Genomic DNA, 14,927 nt, shown 5'->3' on the forward strand with positions numbered 1-14,927 from the left:
GGTTAGAATGAGAAAGCCAGTGCTAGCCAAGAATTGCATTGCCAAATAACGGAAAAAAAAAAGAAAAATAATACAGCCCTGTCAGACAAGAAGAGGTATAAAAAGATCCCATCAATATACATCGACTTCCGGGTGAGAACACCAGAACGCAGAACGAGGGCCTCCGCTGAGAGAAAATAAATAAATCATAGAATAAACAGCAAGGGAACAAGAAAAGGACATCACAAAAGAGATAGGGAAAAACAAAAGAAAAGCTACCAGAACAAAAACCAATTAAAATCCGCCAAAATGCAAAGAAAAAAAAGTTAAAGAAAAAAAAGGACTTTTTAGGACTCCAGGGTTTCGCCCGCCATCGGTATAAATGCTTCCAAAAGCTGAATAATACGAGGCAAACGACGAGGCATAAACTGTACAAGCAGAGCAAATCAAAAGGGTATCGAGTGCTCGGCCCCGAATATGGGGCTCGTTCGGAGAAATGGGTCGTGGCGTCGTGGGTGGCGGCCAACGTAGCAAGATTGTTTTGGTAAAAATATTAGTGACCTTGCGTTGGTTCGAGGTGTGAATTTGCCATGAGGGCTTCACGAAGTTGTCCGTGGGGGATAGATAGACTGGTGACTAGATTCAATTCGAGAGAAAACGTGTCTGGCTCGAAATGCTCGGGTTGGCCGGACTTGAAGATGGGCCCTGAATAGCTCGTGTCATCTCAACCTCGGCATAAGTAGAACTGGGCTTTGAATTTGGATGAGCAGGGCTGATGGGCAACTTCGAACCCAGCAAATTTGAGCAGGGGCTCAGTGGGTTTGTTTGTGCAGGTTTGATATCGGCTGTCTTTGGTTTGGATTGGCTTAAAATTTCATTCTTCTGGGTTTCGAGGGGGTATGTTTTGATCGGTGAAACGGGGCTCTCTAGCTTCCTTGAAGTCTGAGAGTTTCCGAGGGATGAGGCTGATCCCGATGACATTGTCGATGCGGATTTGACATCTGAGTTATTTGCAGATGGTTTTTCCCAAGGTCGTCTTAACAGTCCAATTCCAACGACAGATGGACTTGTTGCGAATGGCGTACCCAGAGAGCCAATGGAAGCCCCGGTGTGACGAAGGCCCGAAATGTGTATTGAAGAGAATCGAGACGGTGTTGACGGAGAGGTGGGTGTAATATCGTCATCGCGTGGCATAATCGCACGCTCCGACTTTGGCGGTTCAGTTGGGGAAGGACCCTGCGATGAAGGGGCACTTAGAGTGTTGATGGAAGTCTCCGAAGAACGGAAAGTTGGGCTGATAGGCAATTCCGAACGGGCTAGACTTGATGTTGAGGGCGACGGCTCAGTACCCTTGGGTTTAATATCGGTGTTTGTGAATGGCGAAGTCGGATCAGTCTGCTTTGGCGGCTGTATAGGAGATGATTTCACTGATTGCGGGGCGCTCGGAAGTTCGAGCGAAGGCCCAGAGCGAGCTAGAGTAGAATTGAGAGGTGATGTCGGGAGAGGTCGGGAGGATGTTGCGTTTGATGGTGTTGTGGGCATGGGCTTGTTATAGGTGGTAGCCTTTGCACGTGGTTGATCCACGTTATCCTGCCTTGACAGTTTAACAGGCAAAGGGTTCGGCGATGGAGTGGTACCAAGAGCGTCGACGGAGGTTCCAGAAGAACGGAAAGTAGGGCTTATAGGTAGTTCCGATAGAGACAGACATGAGGATGAGGGCGATGGCTCAGTAACTTTAGGGTTGGGTTCGATATTTGCGCATTTCTGCGTTGGCGGTTCGATAGGAGCAGCTTTTACCGATCGAGGGGCATTTTGAAGGCCAATAAAACTCTCAGAACCACGGAAAGTAGGGCTGAGGGGCAAAGATGAGGATTCAAGATCATCCTTGTCATTGGTGGCCTTTGCACATGACTGATCCACACCGTCCTGCTTAGTATGTCTATTTGAAGATGGGATGGCCTGAGGGCCACTTGATGTACCGGAGTCACGCAAAGTAGGGTTTATGGGCAAAGCTGAGGTTTCAAGGTCACCCTCGTCATTGACTGCCTTAGGGCTTGATCGATTCAGAGCCTCCTGTTTCTGCGACTCAACAAGAGATGTGCTGACTGGTGGCGGGGGTGGAGGTGGGGTGACCGTAGAGCCAAGCAAAGCTCGGGAATTATTATAGATCGAGTCATCAGGTGTCTCTTGCTGATTATTCGTGGGGGCAGTTTCAAGACAGGCAGGCTCATTTGGGAGGGCTGGTAGCTCCACTGGGTGGTCGTGGAAGCCATTGCTCATTGACCTTGTCCGAGAAACCGGGGTGGCTTCCGGTTTCTGGCCGTCAGAAGGTAGGTAGGGTGAAGAGTCATCATTGAAATGACTGGAAAAGTCCATGTACTCGTTGGGGTTGTGAGGTTCGTGGTGATTCAATGTAGAGGAAGAAGATGGCTTAGATGAGAATCCCGTGTCTTCATTGGATTCTGCGAGAGTTATTGTTGATCGCTTGACGAGGTCATGGTTTTCAGAGAATATGGGGTGTTGCAGTTCACCATAAGAATTTCCCGAGAACTCCTTTTGGGGATAATAATGATCATCTTGCCGTATCATGCCCCCTGGCGATGTCAGTCCAAGCCTAGCAGGCTGAGGCTGAGCCCAATTGCTAATTGGCAAATGCCGAGAATCATTGGCAATGGTCTCCAGTGACTGAACAGGTGTCGATACACGTGCTTCCGGCAGTGGGGGGAACATTGAAAGAAGATCCTTCGCAGAGAGCCTATGTCGCGGAGTTGGGCTTAAACAAATATCCACTATCCGTCGGTAATAGTTTGGAATCTTCGCGTCGTCGCTTAGTCGAAGAGGTCGCGGTTGTCGTTCAGGCTCGTCCTCCTCCATCGCCAATGCCCACAGTGTCATACCCAGTTGGAAGAGATCAGTTTTGACGCCAATATACATGGAGATGCGCTGGTTGCTCTCGATCTTAGCGGCAATTTCCGGGGGCTCCCACCCAACTGGGCATCCTCTACGGTTGATGTCAATGATTTTGGCGTTGTCATCCGCATCCACCACAATGTTCGCGAGTGTGAAGTCGCCCTGCACGTAGCCCGATTCATGGATCTCACAGAGGCCCTGGACAATCTGCTTTGCCCATCGCTCGCGTCGTGCAAAGCTCGTTCTCCCGCGTTGCTCGTACAGAATGTCAACCAGTGCGCCCTTTTCTGCATAGCTAATTAGCAAGCCCTTGACGACGCCTCGCCAATCATCGATCACAATTCCTTCCACCTGGATCACGCTTGGGCGGTCTTTCAGCGCATGCAAAGCATTAATCTCGTAGAGGAACTCGTCCACGGTGTCGGGACCAGGTATTTCCTTCTTGATATAGAAACGTCCGTCCAGGTTTATCTTGTAAACAAAGCCGGATAAATGAGATTCGAAGTGCAACGAGTCTTCGGGGATGAAAGGAGCGTTGACCAAATGCCTGATACTGGAAATGGGAGGGTATGGGATTGTTTCGTTCACGTCCTCCGTCACATGAACGTGTAAACGGCCGTCGCTCGTTTCGAGCCGGAGATTCGTGACACCTTCATAGAATTGGATCGCAAGAAGGGACTCGCGAATGGATTCGTATATCCGTGCACATTTGTCGCGCTGATACCGTAGTTCCTTCAGTTCCCGTTCCAGTGAATATGGTGGTGCATCGTGGTAATCGCAGGAAATCGTCACTCGGCGCCATCGGTTCGGTGTCTCTGCGTACGTCACAAAGAATTTCTCCCGCTCTGACCCATCTCGGAAGTGCATGCTCAGATTCAAAATCCACCGTTGTTCCAGTTCCATATCCAGATCGATTGTGTGGTCATCCTCTTCCTCCTCTGGTACGTCGAAATTATCCGTCGTTATTTCGGGGTAGGGGTTCGAATATTCGGAGATACCGTTAATCTCATGGGCATCGGTCGTCTCGGATTCTGGTTCGGGGGAGTCATCGACCGTGGTTGTGGGCGCCGGGCCGAGCCACTGAACCTCGGGCGCGGACTGTCTGGGGCCCACGGTTGGTGGTGGAGACCTGCTTCTCTGGGAACTTAAGGGGCGACGGTCGGCGGAGAGGGCACGGCGGTGATCGGGCTCCCGAGGAGCCAGTCGCTCGAGATCGGAGCTCTGTCGCTTAAAGGGAGTGGTTCGTGGTAGAACGCCTACTTTTCGCGAGAGTCGACGTGTCAAGTTGTCTTGTTTGCGGGAGTTGTCAGAAGAAGGACGGGGAGAAATCTCATCTTGACTCTCCCCGGCAGACGTGTCTCGATGATCGTCGCGGCCCTGCCATAATTTTCGCAAACCCAACCGGTGCCACATGCTCTGCTTTGGCGGATTTCCGCCTTTGTCGTCCAGAAAAGCCAGCCGCGTCGGGCTACAGGAGTTGGGAACAGAGATGGCCATACGGCAAGCCGCTCTGTCGTGTAAGGAACGACTCGAACACCCCGCTGGCCGAATCTCCGATGTCCATAAGAATTGAAACAGGGTCAAGGAGGCAGGGAAGTTTGGCGTCGCACTGACACACTAACACGGTTTTCGTCCCACTAGTTCCAAGTAGTGTTTTTCCTTTCGAGGTTGAAGAGTTGGAAGGTTCACGTCGAGATCCAACGTCCAAGTGTCGCACAACGTCGGGCTGCAATGGACGAGGCTGGGAGACCGGCCCAGCACAAGCTCATAAAAAAGGGCAGGTGCAAAAGGGGAAGAGAGATGTCGGTCAAGATGAAATTTCTTATGTATAAGTGGTTTTTTTTTTTTTTTTTTTTCCCTCTAAATTTTTTTTCTAAGGAATCGCCTGCAGCCGTTTGATAGTGGTGATGAGATGCTTCCGCTGCAAGGCTTCGAATGTCTGGAGGCAAAAGGACCTTGCAGGAGATCAATCAAAAGCCCTTCTAAGGGACACAAGGGTGAGGGAGAAAAAAATTAGAATAAAGATATGATTCATCGAACGGCGCACAGATCAAAATTCGAGGATGCGTTGCGGCCTGACCCTTATGCCTGATTGGGGGCTCCGTTCACGCCCTGTTTATTTTGGCGTCAATTTATATGACACGACAGCGGCCCTAAATTTTGATGAATATTACTCGATATACGAAATCCATGTGAGTCTTTGCATTATCTTTGCATTATTCGCAATATCACTACTCCGTATAAACTATACAAATGTACTTTACTATAGAACGCCTCCTGTTTTGAGTGGAGTAATCTTTTTTTGGCTCTCGCTCTAGTCCATACATCTCACATGGGAACAAAAAGGTCTACTAACAGTCCTTCAACTCCAACCATGCATTCCGTGTCGGAAGACAAAGACGCCATGTATACAGTAAATCACACAAAAAGCTATACAACGTAAAAACACAACAGGTATATACGACATGACCCAAAATGGACCCCCAAACCGAAAAAAGGTATCAGCGCGCTACTCTTCATTAGCCTCCTCAGTACCCTTCTTGGGCTTGGCCAGTGCCTTTTGCCAGACGGTGCGGGCAGCCTCCTGGTCAAGATTGGGGAAAAGAAGGTCAAACACTTCGGAGTACCAGTTCACCGGGTGGCCTTCGATACCCTCCTTGATGTTCTAAATAAACAGTCAGCTAAGATAACCACTAGATATGGATAGATTTATGACTCACCTCAGGTAGCTCAAGCCAGTCAGATGTGTTATCTGCAGGGAAAAGGATCTTTGTGGCACCAGCCCGACGAGCAGCCACAGTCTTCTCTCTCAAGCCTCCAATGCGTAGAACCTTACCAGTTACAGTCAACTCTCCGGTCATGGCAACGGTTGGGTCAAGAGAGTGGTTGAGAGCCAAAGATAACAAGGCGCTAGCCATAGTGATACCGGCAGAGGGTCCTGTTGGAATGGTTAGCCGCCGACTTGTTATAATATTAACCAACGCATTTAAGTTTCACATACCATCCTTTGGAACAGCGCCTTCGGGGCAGTGCAAGTGAACCTTCGCTTTTTCGAAGAATTGGTTCTCCGGGAATTGCCGCGCCATAACAGACTTGGCGAATGAATACGCAATGTGAGTGGACTCCTTCATGACATTTTGCAGGTTGCCGGTGATTTCGAGCCCTGGGCGCGAGTTGTGATTCAATGCATTCTCCAGAATACATTCAACGTACAGAGCAGCTCCACCCATGCTGGTCCATGCAAGACCCATGGTGACACCAGGAGGGAACTGGTCGTACAGGCGGTCGGCGGTGAAAACAGGAGGTCCAACGTAATCCTTCAAGGTTCCCTTGCCGATGCTGAGATGCACACTGTCGGGGACCTTGAGGGCCAGTCGAGGAACCTCTGTGGTTGACTTCTCTGGCTCAATCGGAACTTGCGCAGGATCCGCTGGCTCATGCCCCTTGGACTCTTCCTGAGCAGCCTTGCCCGCTTCGGTCAGAGCCGCCTCTTCGGACATCACATCCTCGCCTAGGTCTTGGACAATCTTGAATGCTGCCTTCCGGTAGACCTTTTCGATTTGCTTCTTCAAGTTACGGACACCGCTCTCACGGCAGTACGACTTGATCAGCTCCTCGATGGCATCCCGTTCAAGGTTCACATCCACATCCTTCAGGCCAGTCAGCTCCCGAGCGGCGGGGGCGAGGTATCTCTCAGCAATTGCCATCTTCTCATCTGCCACGTAGCCGGACAATTCTATGAGTTCCATACGATCCAGCAATGGCCGAGGGATAGTATCGGTCACGTTGGCGGTACAGACGAAAAGGACCTTGGAAAGATCCACAGGAACATCCATATAGTGGTCTAAGAACGAGCTGTTTTGCTCAGGATCGAGGAGTTCGAGCAAAGCAGAGGACGGATCGCCCTGATGGCCACGTCCAATTTTGTCAACCTCGTCAATTAAGATTAGAGGGTTTTCGGTTTGACACTTCTTGAGAGCTTGGATGATGCGTCCCGGGAGAGCACCAACGTAGGTTCGTCGGTGGCCCTTGATCTCTGCCACGTCGGTCAAACCACCAACAGAGAACCGGTAGTATTGTCTATTCAGAGCGCGAGCAATCGATTTGCCGATACTAGTCTTTCCAACACCGGGTGGGCCAACAAGACAAAGAATCTTTCCTTCAACGGTTCCACGAAGCTTGCCCACAGCGATGAACTCAAGAATACGATCCTTGACATCCTTCAGCCCGTAATGATCCTCATCGAGGACACTGACTGCATTCTTGACGCCAAAGTTTTCCACGCTCTTCTGGCCCCAGGGGATTTGGGTTAGCCAGTCTAGGTAGTTACGAGTGACATTGAACTCGGATGCAGCAGGCTCGAGGTGTGCTAGCTTGTTGATCTCCTCATCGAAGACCTTCTTGACAACCTCGGGCATGGCAAGTTTTTCAGCCTTCTCCTTGAACTTCTCGACAAGCTTGTCTTTCCCGTCAGACTCGATGCCAAGTTCTCTCTTGATGCCCTTCATTTGCTCCATCAGCCAGTACTCGCGCTGGCGTTTCTGGATCTTGGCCTCGACATCTTTGGTGATCTTGGATTGCAGTTGGGCGTTCATCAATTCCTTCTTCAGAACGACAAGAGCCTTAGGGAGACGCTCCTCGATGTTCATTGTCTCAAGAACTTCTTGCATCTCGTGGAGCTCACCGGCAGATACAGCGGCAGCGAAATCAGCCAATTTGGCTGGTTCGTCACTGAGGTTTCCCGGGAATTGATCAGTGTAAAATGCCGAGATTTGATCGCGGAACAAAGGGTTTAAGGTGGCGATCTCCTTGCACACATTAACAATTTCACTGGTTACCGCGCGGATAACTGGGTTTTTCTTATCAAACGGCTCTTCAGCTAAGTTTTCCACGTTGACAAGGCTGACAGGGTGCTTCTTCAGGAAGGATGTCGGTTCATAATGGTCTTTGGGAGCTGGCTCGGGTGCGCTTTCTTCAAAGCTGGCTACTACATCACCTCGCTTTTCAGACATCTTATCTTCTGGCGTAGGTGCGGGTGGAGGTGTAGCGGCCTTGGTGTTTTCTCCAGGGGGAAGTAGTGACGAAATCTTGATACGTCGGTGGGGATAGAGAACCGCTGTCACACCGCTAGCCTCTCCACGAAGAGGGTATGCGGCAGTAATTTGAGCGAAAACTCCAGTGTCGTAAACATCGTCCAATTTCTCAATCACGTCACCATCGGCGTTGTCATCCTTGAACAAAAACGCTCCGACATATGGCTGACCCCGTTTCATCATATCCTGGATCGCAACGGCAACATTCGGATCGCGAATAGTAATCGCTTTGTAAAAACCGGGGAACAAAGGGCGTTTCGCGATGGGAATTGCCATTACCTGTGGGTAAACGTCCGGAACTGCCGGCTTTTGCAAAGCCTTTTCCCCAGAGGCCTTCTTGCCCTTCTTCCCACTGTCGTCATTGCCGCTATTACCACCGCTGCTTGCACCGCTAGGTTTGGAGTCGGCCGGGCCATCACTTGGTGGGATGGGCGAAGGTGTGTCATTCGAGTTCCCCTTGCCGTCTGACGCGTTGGCTTCTTTCTTTACTTCCTCTGCAACCCCGCGCTCTTTATCGGATGACCGGTCTTTTTTCCGCGCGGGAGCTACTTGATCTGCGGAGGGGGCATTTTTTCCTGCGTCTGCTCCCTTCCGCCGCGATTCAGGAGCTCGTTCTGTTTCCTTATCATTCTGACTAGTTTCGTTCTCTTCTTTCTCTTCCGATCCGTCTTTAGAGTCCTCTGGAGGGGTTTCTCCCTCCGCCGAATGGAGCTCGCGGAGAAGGCGCGGGAAGACGAGGGAAGAGAGTCACGAAGGCGGGCCGAACTTAGTGTTGATCGAAAGGTTGCATTATATCTCGGTGAAGCAAGAAACGGCCGTCGGAGGAGAGGTCGTGGTGTTTGGTGGAGTACAGCTCTCCAGGGGAGGGTTTGGCCGCGGAGCATGCTCCTTGAGTATGAGGTGGATGCCCGGGCAATGGAGTGAAGGAAATAAAAGGGGATATAGTGAAGAACTGTGACAGCCCGTGGCACAGCTCCAAAAGGACAGCAATAAGTATTAGATACAAATGGGTAGAGTGGAAGCTGAGATTCCGTAGTCGGAGCACTCCAGTATTGCTTCGGTAAGCAACTCTTTCATCATCGTCCGGCCACACGTTTTTCCGAGAAACTTCTCTCAGCCAAAGAACTCGAAGCTTCTGTGATCCAGAGAGTAGCTTAACTTGGTTTGGAACGTCATTGGTGTTCTTGAAACCATCATTTCTCTCTTTCAAATTGCCATTCTTTTTTTTTCTTGATCATTTCCCCGCGCATATCTATCCCTCTTCATCCTAGCAACTACCATTGCCGCCGTCCAACCGTTGTTCGGCTATTACTATCCATGAATCCATCCACGGCATTTCCCAAGGCCGCGGCTCTCCCCGCGCGTCTGTTGCGGACCCAGCGACAATATTCTAAGCAGACTTCCGGCAATAGCGTTCACTCATCCAACCAAACAAGAAACTACCATGCAACTGTCTCTGCTTCTCCGGCTAGGCGCCTCCGGGAGGGCGTTTGCAAGAGAAAGGAATCTTTGGTGATATCGGCTAGGGTATGTCGTCTCTATGGGCTGTCAAGGTTCAGGTTGCTAAATAACATGCTTTTTCTCCAATTTACAGGCCTTCCACACTACCTCGCCTCTTTCGGCTATTTCCGACCCTTACAAGGTCCTAGGCGTGGATAAAAAAGCATCCGCCAGCGACATAAAGAAGGCCTACTACGGCTTAGCCAAGAAGTACCACCCTGATACCAACAAGGACGCCCAGGCCAAAGACAAGTTTGCCGAAGCCCAGACAGCCTACGAATTGTTATCCGACGCCCAGAAGCGAGAGAACTACGACCGGTATGGTTCGGCGGCTTTCGATCAGAATGGCGGGTTCAATCCAAACGCTGGCGGCAGCCCATTCTCTGGTGCGGGGGGATTCCATGGCTTTGGCGGTGGAGGTGGCTTTGGTGGGGGCTTTTCCGGCGACATCAACTTCGAGGATCTTTTTGGAGCCTTTACCGGAGGAGCGCGCCGTGGACCCCGGGGTGGGCGCAACCCTTTCCAGGAACAGATTTTGGTCGGTGAAGACATTGAGGTGCAAACAAACATCTCGTTCATGGAAGCTGCGAAGGGCACGTCCCAGGAAATCGTCATCACGCCTTTGACGAAGTGCGGAACCTGCAAAGGTGATGGATTGAAGTCTGGTGCCAAGCGGTCCCAATGTCGTCAGTGCAACGGCACAGGTACCCGCGTTCATCTCATGCAGGGAGGCTTCCAAGTCGCCGCCACGTGTGACGCTTGTGGAGGTGCCGGTATGTCTGTTCCCCGAGGATCAGAGTGCAGCCCCTGCAATGGAAATGGTGTGATCCGAGAGCGTAAGACTATCAAGGTAGACATCCCCGGTGGTGTCGAAGATGGCATGCGTCTACGTGTGACCGGCGAAGGTGACTCCCCACCAACTGGAACAGCTGTTCCGCCTGGTGCCCGTACCCAACCTGGTGATCTTTACGTCTCCATTCGAGTCGCTCCAGACCATCGCTTCAGCCGCTCCGGGTCCGACATTCTCTACACAGCCTCAATTCCCCTCACCACTGCCATCCTTGGTGGTGAGGTGACCATCCCAACTCTCGACAATCAAGTGAAGGTCAAGGTGGCCACTGGTACGGGCACCGGTGACCGGATCACTTTGTCAGGAATGGGCATGAAGAAGCTTAATGGCCGTACTCGCGGTTTCACTCCCAATGGTGATCTTAAGGTCGAATTTAAGGTTGCCATGCCCAAGTATTTGACAGGCAACCAGCGCACCATTTTGGAGGTCCTCGCCGACGAGATGAACGATAAGACAGCGAAGCGGACAATGAACTTCAGCAAGGATAGGTAAGATGCACAGTTCGTGGTGAATATTGGCTCTTGTGCTGACTTAACTACCCTGATAGCCCCCCTGCTTCTGATAGTGCCGGTGACGCTGCCAAAAACGAAGGTTTCCTGAAGTCTGTCTGGCATCGACTCATGGAGAAGCATGGTGATTCCTCCAAGCCATCTCAAGCTGACAAGAAAGACTCCAAAGACTCCAAGGATACGGAAAACAAGGATGCTGGCAACGATGCCAGCAAGGATAGCTCGAAGAAGTCGAGTTAAAAAAATGTAAATCATCATGTACTCTATATCCGTTTGTATTTACCTCTCACCCATGTCATAGCGCCGGCGATATTGGGGACCTGTTCTGCCCAGGGCTTGGGGGGCAGAATATTGTATTACTATTATCGAGTGATAGATGTCTAAGAAGCTCTCCACTTCTGACTGTACTATGATCATTCCCACCTATTAATTATTTTATGTTACTCAAAATTCAAATATTTTATCGAATGTCTGTTCTGTATGTGTTTCTACTTATTTGGTTGTTTTGGGGTTTGGCGCCTAGAGGCACGGCTTAGAGGCACGGCCACGGACAATCACATCCCACATCTCCCTCCTCCAACACTTCAACACTTCAACAGTTCAACACTCTAGGCAACCCTATTCTTTTCTCCAAAATTCTCGTATTATCTTCCCATCTTCTAACCTACTTGCATCGAAGAATAACCTGATCGACCGACGTCATTGACACACTAAGGGCCACCAGGCGCTGACGTTCCGCCTCCCTTACCCCACAGCCTCGACTCCGATCCCCTCAGACACGGAGCTTCTGACCATCCCTGCCCCGCGCTTTTTTTTTTTCTCTCGCACAGTTTTTGTACTGTTAGATGGGAGCATATCGCTCCTGGCAACCACCCGACAATGGCTCAGTCGCCGATGCTTTCGTGTCCTTTGAAGCAGACCAACGAGATTGATTGGATCCAGCCTCTCAAGGATTACATTCGACAGGGCCATGGCGAAGACCCCGAACAATACAGTCAAGAATGCGCAACTCTCAACCGGCTTCGCCAGGATATGAGGGGTGTAGGGAAAGACAGCGCTATCGGTCGTGATCTATTGTATCGATACTACGGTCAGCTGGAGCTGCTGGACCTCAGGTTCCCTATCGATGACAACCACGTCAAGATCCCTTTCACATGGTAGGGGTACTTTTCTCGTGTATGTTCTGCTTGTGCTTATATACTTGTCCTCTAGGTACGATGCTTTCACTCATGCGTCTACCTCGCAATTCTCCCTGGCCTTCGAAAAGGCATCCGTTATCTTTAACATCTCCGCCATCCTATCTTGCCATGCTGCCAGCCAGAGCCGGGCTGACGATACCGGCCTCAAGACAGCTTATCACTCTTTCCAGGCATCCGCTGGGATGTTTACATATATTAATCAGAACTTCTTATATCCGCCATCAACCGACCTGAAAGACGACACCATCAAGACACTGATAAATGTCACACTAGCTCAAGCCCAAGAGGTTTTTTTTTGAGAAACAAGTGGCAGATCAGAGGAAGGCTGCGCTCTTGGCTAAGCTGGCTGGACAGGCAGCGTACCTCTACTCACAGGCTGCGGAGATAATGCAAAACTTCGTCGACAAGAATGTGTTTGACAAGGTCTGGACGATTGTTGTGCAGGCCAAGGCAGCACATATGGGATCAGTAGCATCGTATTATCAAGCGGTTGCGGATAGTGAAAGCGGATCTCATGGAATTGCTATTGCTCGTTTACAGATGGCTGATAAGCAGTCTGCCACTGCTCTAAGCTGGGCAAAGACGTTCCCTTCGTCGCCTCCCGTGGACACCGGCCTGACGGCAGAGTCAGGCTCCAACCTCTCGGACCTCATCAAGCATAATCAAACAAATGTCCAAGCTTTACTTGCCACTATGGTCAAAGACAATGATTTCATCTACCACCAACCAGTCCCTAACGAGGCTGGTCTTTCGCCGGTTGCCAGGGTTACTGCTGCCAAAGCGATTCCGGTTAGCGAACTGTACCAAGGACAAGATATTAGTCAAATCATTGGGCCAGACTTATTCAAAAAACTGAGGCCTATGTGGGTCACTGAGGCCGCCAGTTGTTATGAGGAAGAAATGGCCGAGTTACGTCGAGTTGAGACTGGAAAGGCTGAGAGTGCCAATCGTGATATAGCCGCTAAATTGGGCTCACTTGAACTGCCAGATACTCTCGAAGTTTTGAAGGGAAGCATGAACCAGATGTCAGTGGACGAGGACTTCCGTCGCTGGTGTTCAGAACTTGCTGGCCACAGTCCCTTCCGCAAGGCATTCGACGAGTTGCAGGACCGCAAAGCAGAAGTGCTATCCCAATTAGACCAGTGCTCAAAACAGCTAGATCTGGAAGAGAGCGTGTGTGAGAAGATGCGCTCAAAGTATGGAGCAGACTGGAGCCAGCAGCCCAGCTCTCGGCTCAATACCACGCTTCGAGGGGATGTCCGATCGTATCGAGATACTATCAATGAGGCCAGCGCGAGTGATTCTCAGCTGTCTTCCACACTTCGGCAGTATGAAAGCGATTTTGATGAGATGCGGTCTGCTGGCGAAACAGATGAAGCCGATGTTCTTTTCCAGCGAGCCTTAATCAAAGCCCGTTCAAAGCATAGCAAGAGCAAGGACGGTGTCACCAGTCCGGCAGAAGGTACTCTGCTAGACGATGTGTATGATGAGGGTGGCGCATCTATTGCAGAGCAGGTTGCCAAGGTAGAGAGTTTGTTAAAGAAACTGAACCTCGTGGAGCGAGAGAAGTCCCAACTACTCGCAGATCTCAAAGTGGAGGTGAGTGTCCTAGCCTATCTGTTTAAGACAAGTTTCTAACTATATGTGCTTTAGACTCACAAAGATGACATCACGGAGCGCTTGATTCTTAACAAAAAGTCCTTCGTCGGCCGAGAAAAGGAATTCTTCAAGACAGAATTGGAAAAGTTCCTGCCATATCAGAACATACTTGTGCAGGCAAATCACAAACAATCGGCTTTGATGAACGAACTCACAAAGATACACGATAGCCTTCTTCAAGACAAAAGAGTTCAATCCGAGAAGTCGAAGTATGAGTCTATAAAGAGACAACGCAATTCCGTGATAACTCGGTACAAGAAGGTTTACGAAGCATTCCATGGTCTCTCGTCGGGTATCAAGCAAGCACGGACTTTCTACAAGGACATGGGTGAAAACGTCGACAGTCTCCGCAAGAATGTCGAAACCTTCATCAACAACCGCCGATCAGAAGGTGCCCAGCTTCTCAGCCAGATCGAGCGCGACAAGGCCATGGGCGAAAATGTCGACGGTCTCCGCAGGAATCCCGATTCCTTCACCAGCCGCGACAATTCCAGCGGCGTCTCAGAGCAAGAAGATCGCGAGCGAGAGAAGCTGCGCCAGCTAATGGAGCGACTATCGACGGAACCAAAGAACTCCTCAAATTTACCCTCCACAGGCTCCGCAAAACCGCCCTCAAAGGTCAAGTCACCACCCCCGCCCGTTCAGACGCCGGCATATGGAACCACCGGTCCATCTCCAAAGCCATCACCCCGCTACCCGCCCACCATGCCAGGCGTGCCCCTCTCGCACTCTCCAGCTCCCTACGGGCAATACATAGGGGGTGGTCCGGGAACTTACCAAGCCCAGCATTTCCAACAAGGTGCCGCAGCTCCCCTATCGGAGGGCTACAACCCCATGGCATATCCTTACCAGACCCCCGTGTCCCCACCCCCGAACCAGCAATTTTTCTCTCAAACCCCGGCCCCGTACGGCGGCTACTCAAACTCCGGCACACCGGCTCCTGGCGCTGGGCCTCAGCCCTCACACTATATGGCTCCCCAGGGCTACATCCCGCCTCCACCTCCACCACGCCCCCAGCAGACAACATACCCTCCCTCAGCAGGTGGTATATACCCATCTGGTCCTGGTGGCTATGCGCAGACAAGACAGTACGGGCACCACAAGAACCCCTCGCAGTCGCAGCCGCAGTCACAGCCCAGTTCCTCCGCCGATCCATGGGCTGGTCTCAACGCCTGGAAATAAGGTTGACTTCCTTGTATCTGGGCGATTGATAATACTGGCTACAGTG

At 50.9% G+C, this 14,927-nt stretch overlaps 4 protein-coding genes across 4 annotated transcripts; 2 read left to right on the forward strand and 2 right to left on the reverse strand.

The window, feature by feature from the left end:
• Positions 1-621: 621 nt before the first annotated feature.
• Positions 622-4,386, reverse strand: N7487_012109 (protein kinase family protein; the record flags this gene model as incomplete). The annotated part of the gene is made up of 1 exon (XM_056879839.1): positions 622-4,386. The coding sequence occupies one exon, from the start codon at positions 4,384-4,386 to the stop codon at positions 622-624; it is 3,765 nt and encodes a 1,254-aa protein (XP_056725158.1).
• A 1,012-nt stretch (positions 4,387-5,398) lies between these two features.
• Positions 5,399-8,866, reverse strand: N7487_012110 (endopeptidase La; the record flags this gene model as incomplete). Its single annotated transcript, XM_056879840.1, has 4 exons — positions 5,399-5,554; positions 5,610-5,827; positions 5,891-8,570; positions 8,618-8,866. 4 exons carry the CDS (start codon positions 8,864-8,866, stop codon positions 5,399-5,401), a joined length of 3,303 nt encoding a protein of 1,100 aa, XP_056725159.1.
• Positions 8,867-9,249: 383 nt separating this feature from the next.
• On the forward strand, positions 9,250-11,081 carry N7487_012111 (putative mitochondrial DnaJ chaperone (Mdj1); the record flags this gene model as incomplete). The annotated part of the gene is made up of 3 exons (XM_056879841.1): positions 9,250-9,509; positions 9,577-10,820; positions 10,880-11,081. The coding sequence occupies exons 1-3, from the start codon at positions 9,300-9,302 to the stop codon at positions 11,079-11,081; spliced, it is 1,656 nt and encodes a 551-aa protein (XP_056725160.1). The 5' UTR covers positions 9,250-9,299.
• A 639-nt stretch (positions 11,082-11,720) lies between these two features.
• bro1 (putative signal transduction protein BroA) lies at positions 11,721-14,881 on the forward strand (the record flags this gene model as incomplete). Its single annotated transcript, XM_056879842.1, is given in 4 exon segments — positions 11,721-11,998; positions 12,054-12,327; positions 12,341-13,639; positions 13,694-14,881. The coding sequence occupies 4 exon segments, from the start codon at positions 11,721-11,723 to the stop codon at positions 14,879-14,881; spliced, it is 3,039 nt and encodes a 1,012-aa protein (XP_056725161.1).
• Between the last annotated feature and the right edge of the window lie 46 nt (positions 14,882-14,927).

The sequence above is a fragment of the Penicillium crustosum genome (genome assembly GCF_028827405.1).
Source record: "Penicillium crustosum strain IBT 35664 chromosome Unknown utg000005l_segment0_segment0, whole genome shotgun sequence".
Taxonomy (NCBI): Eukaryota; Fungi; Ascomycota; class Eurotiomycetes; order Eurotiales; family Aspergillaceae; genus Penicillium; species Penicillium crustosum.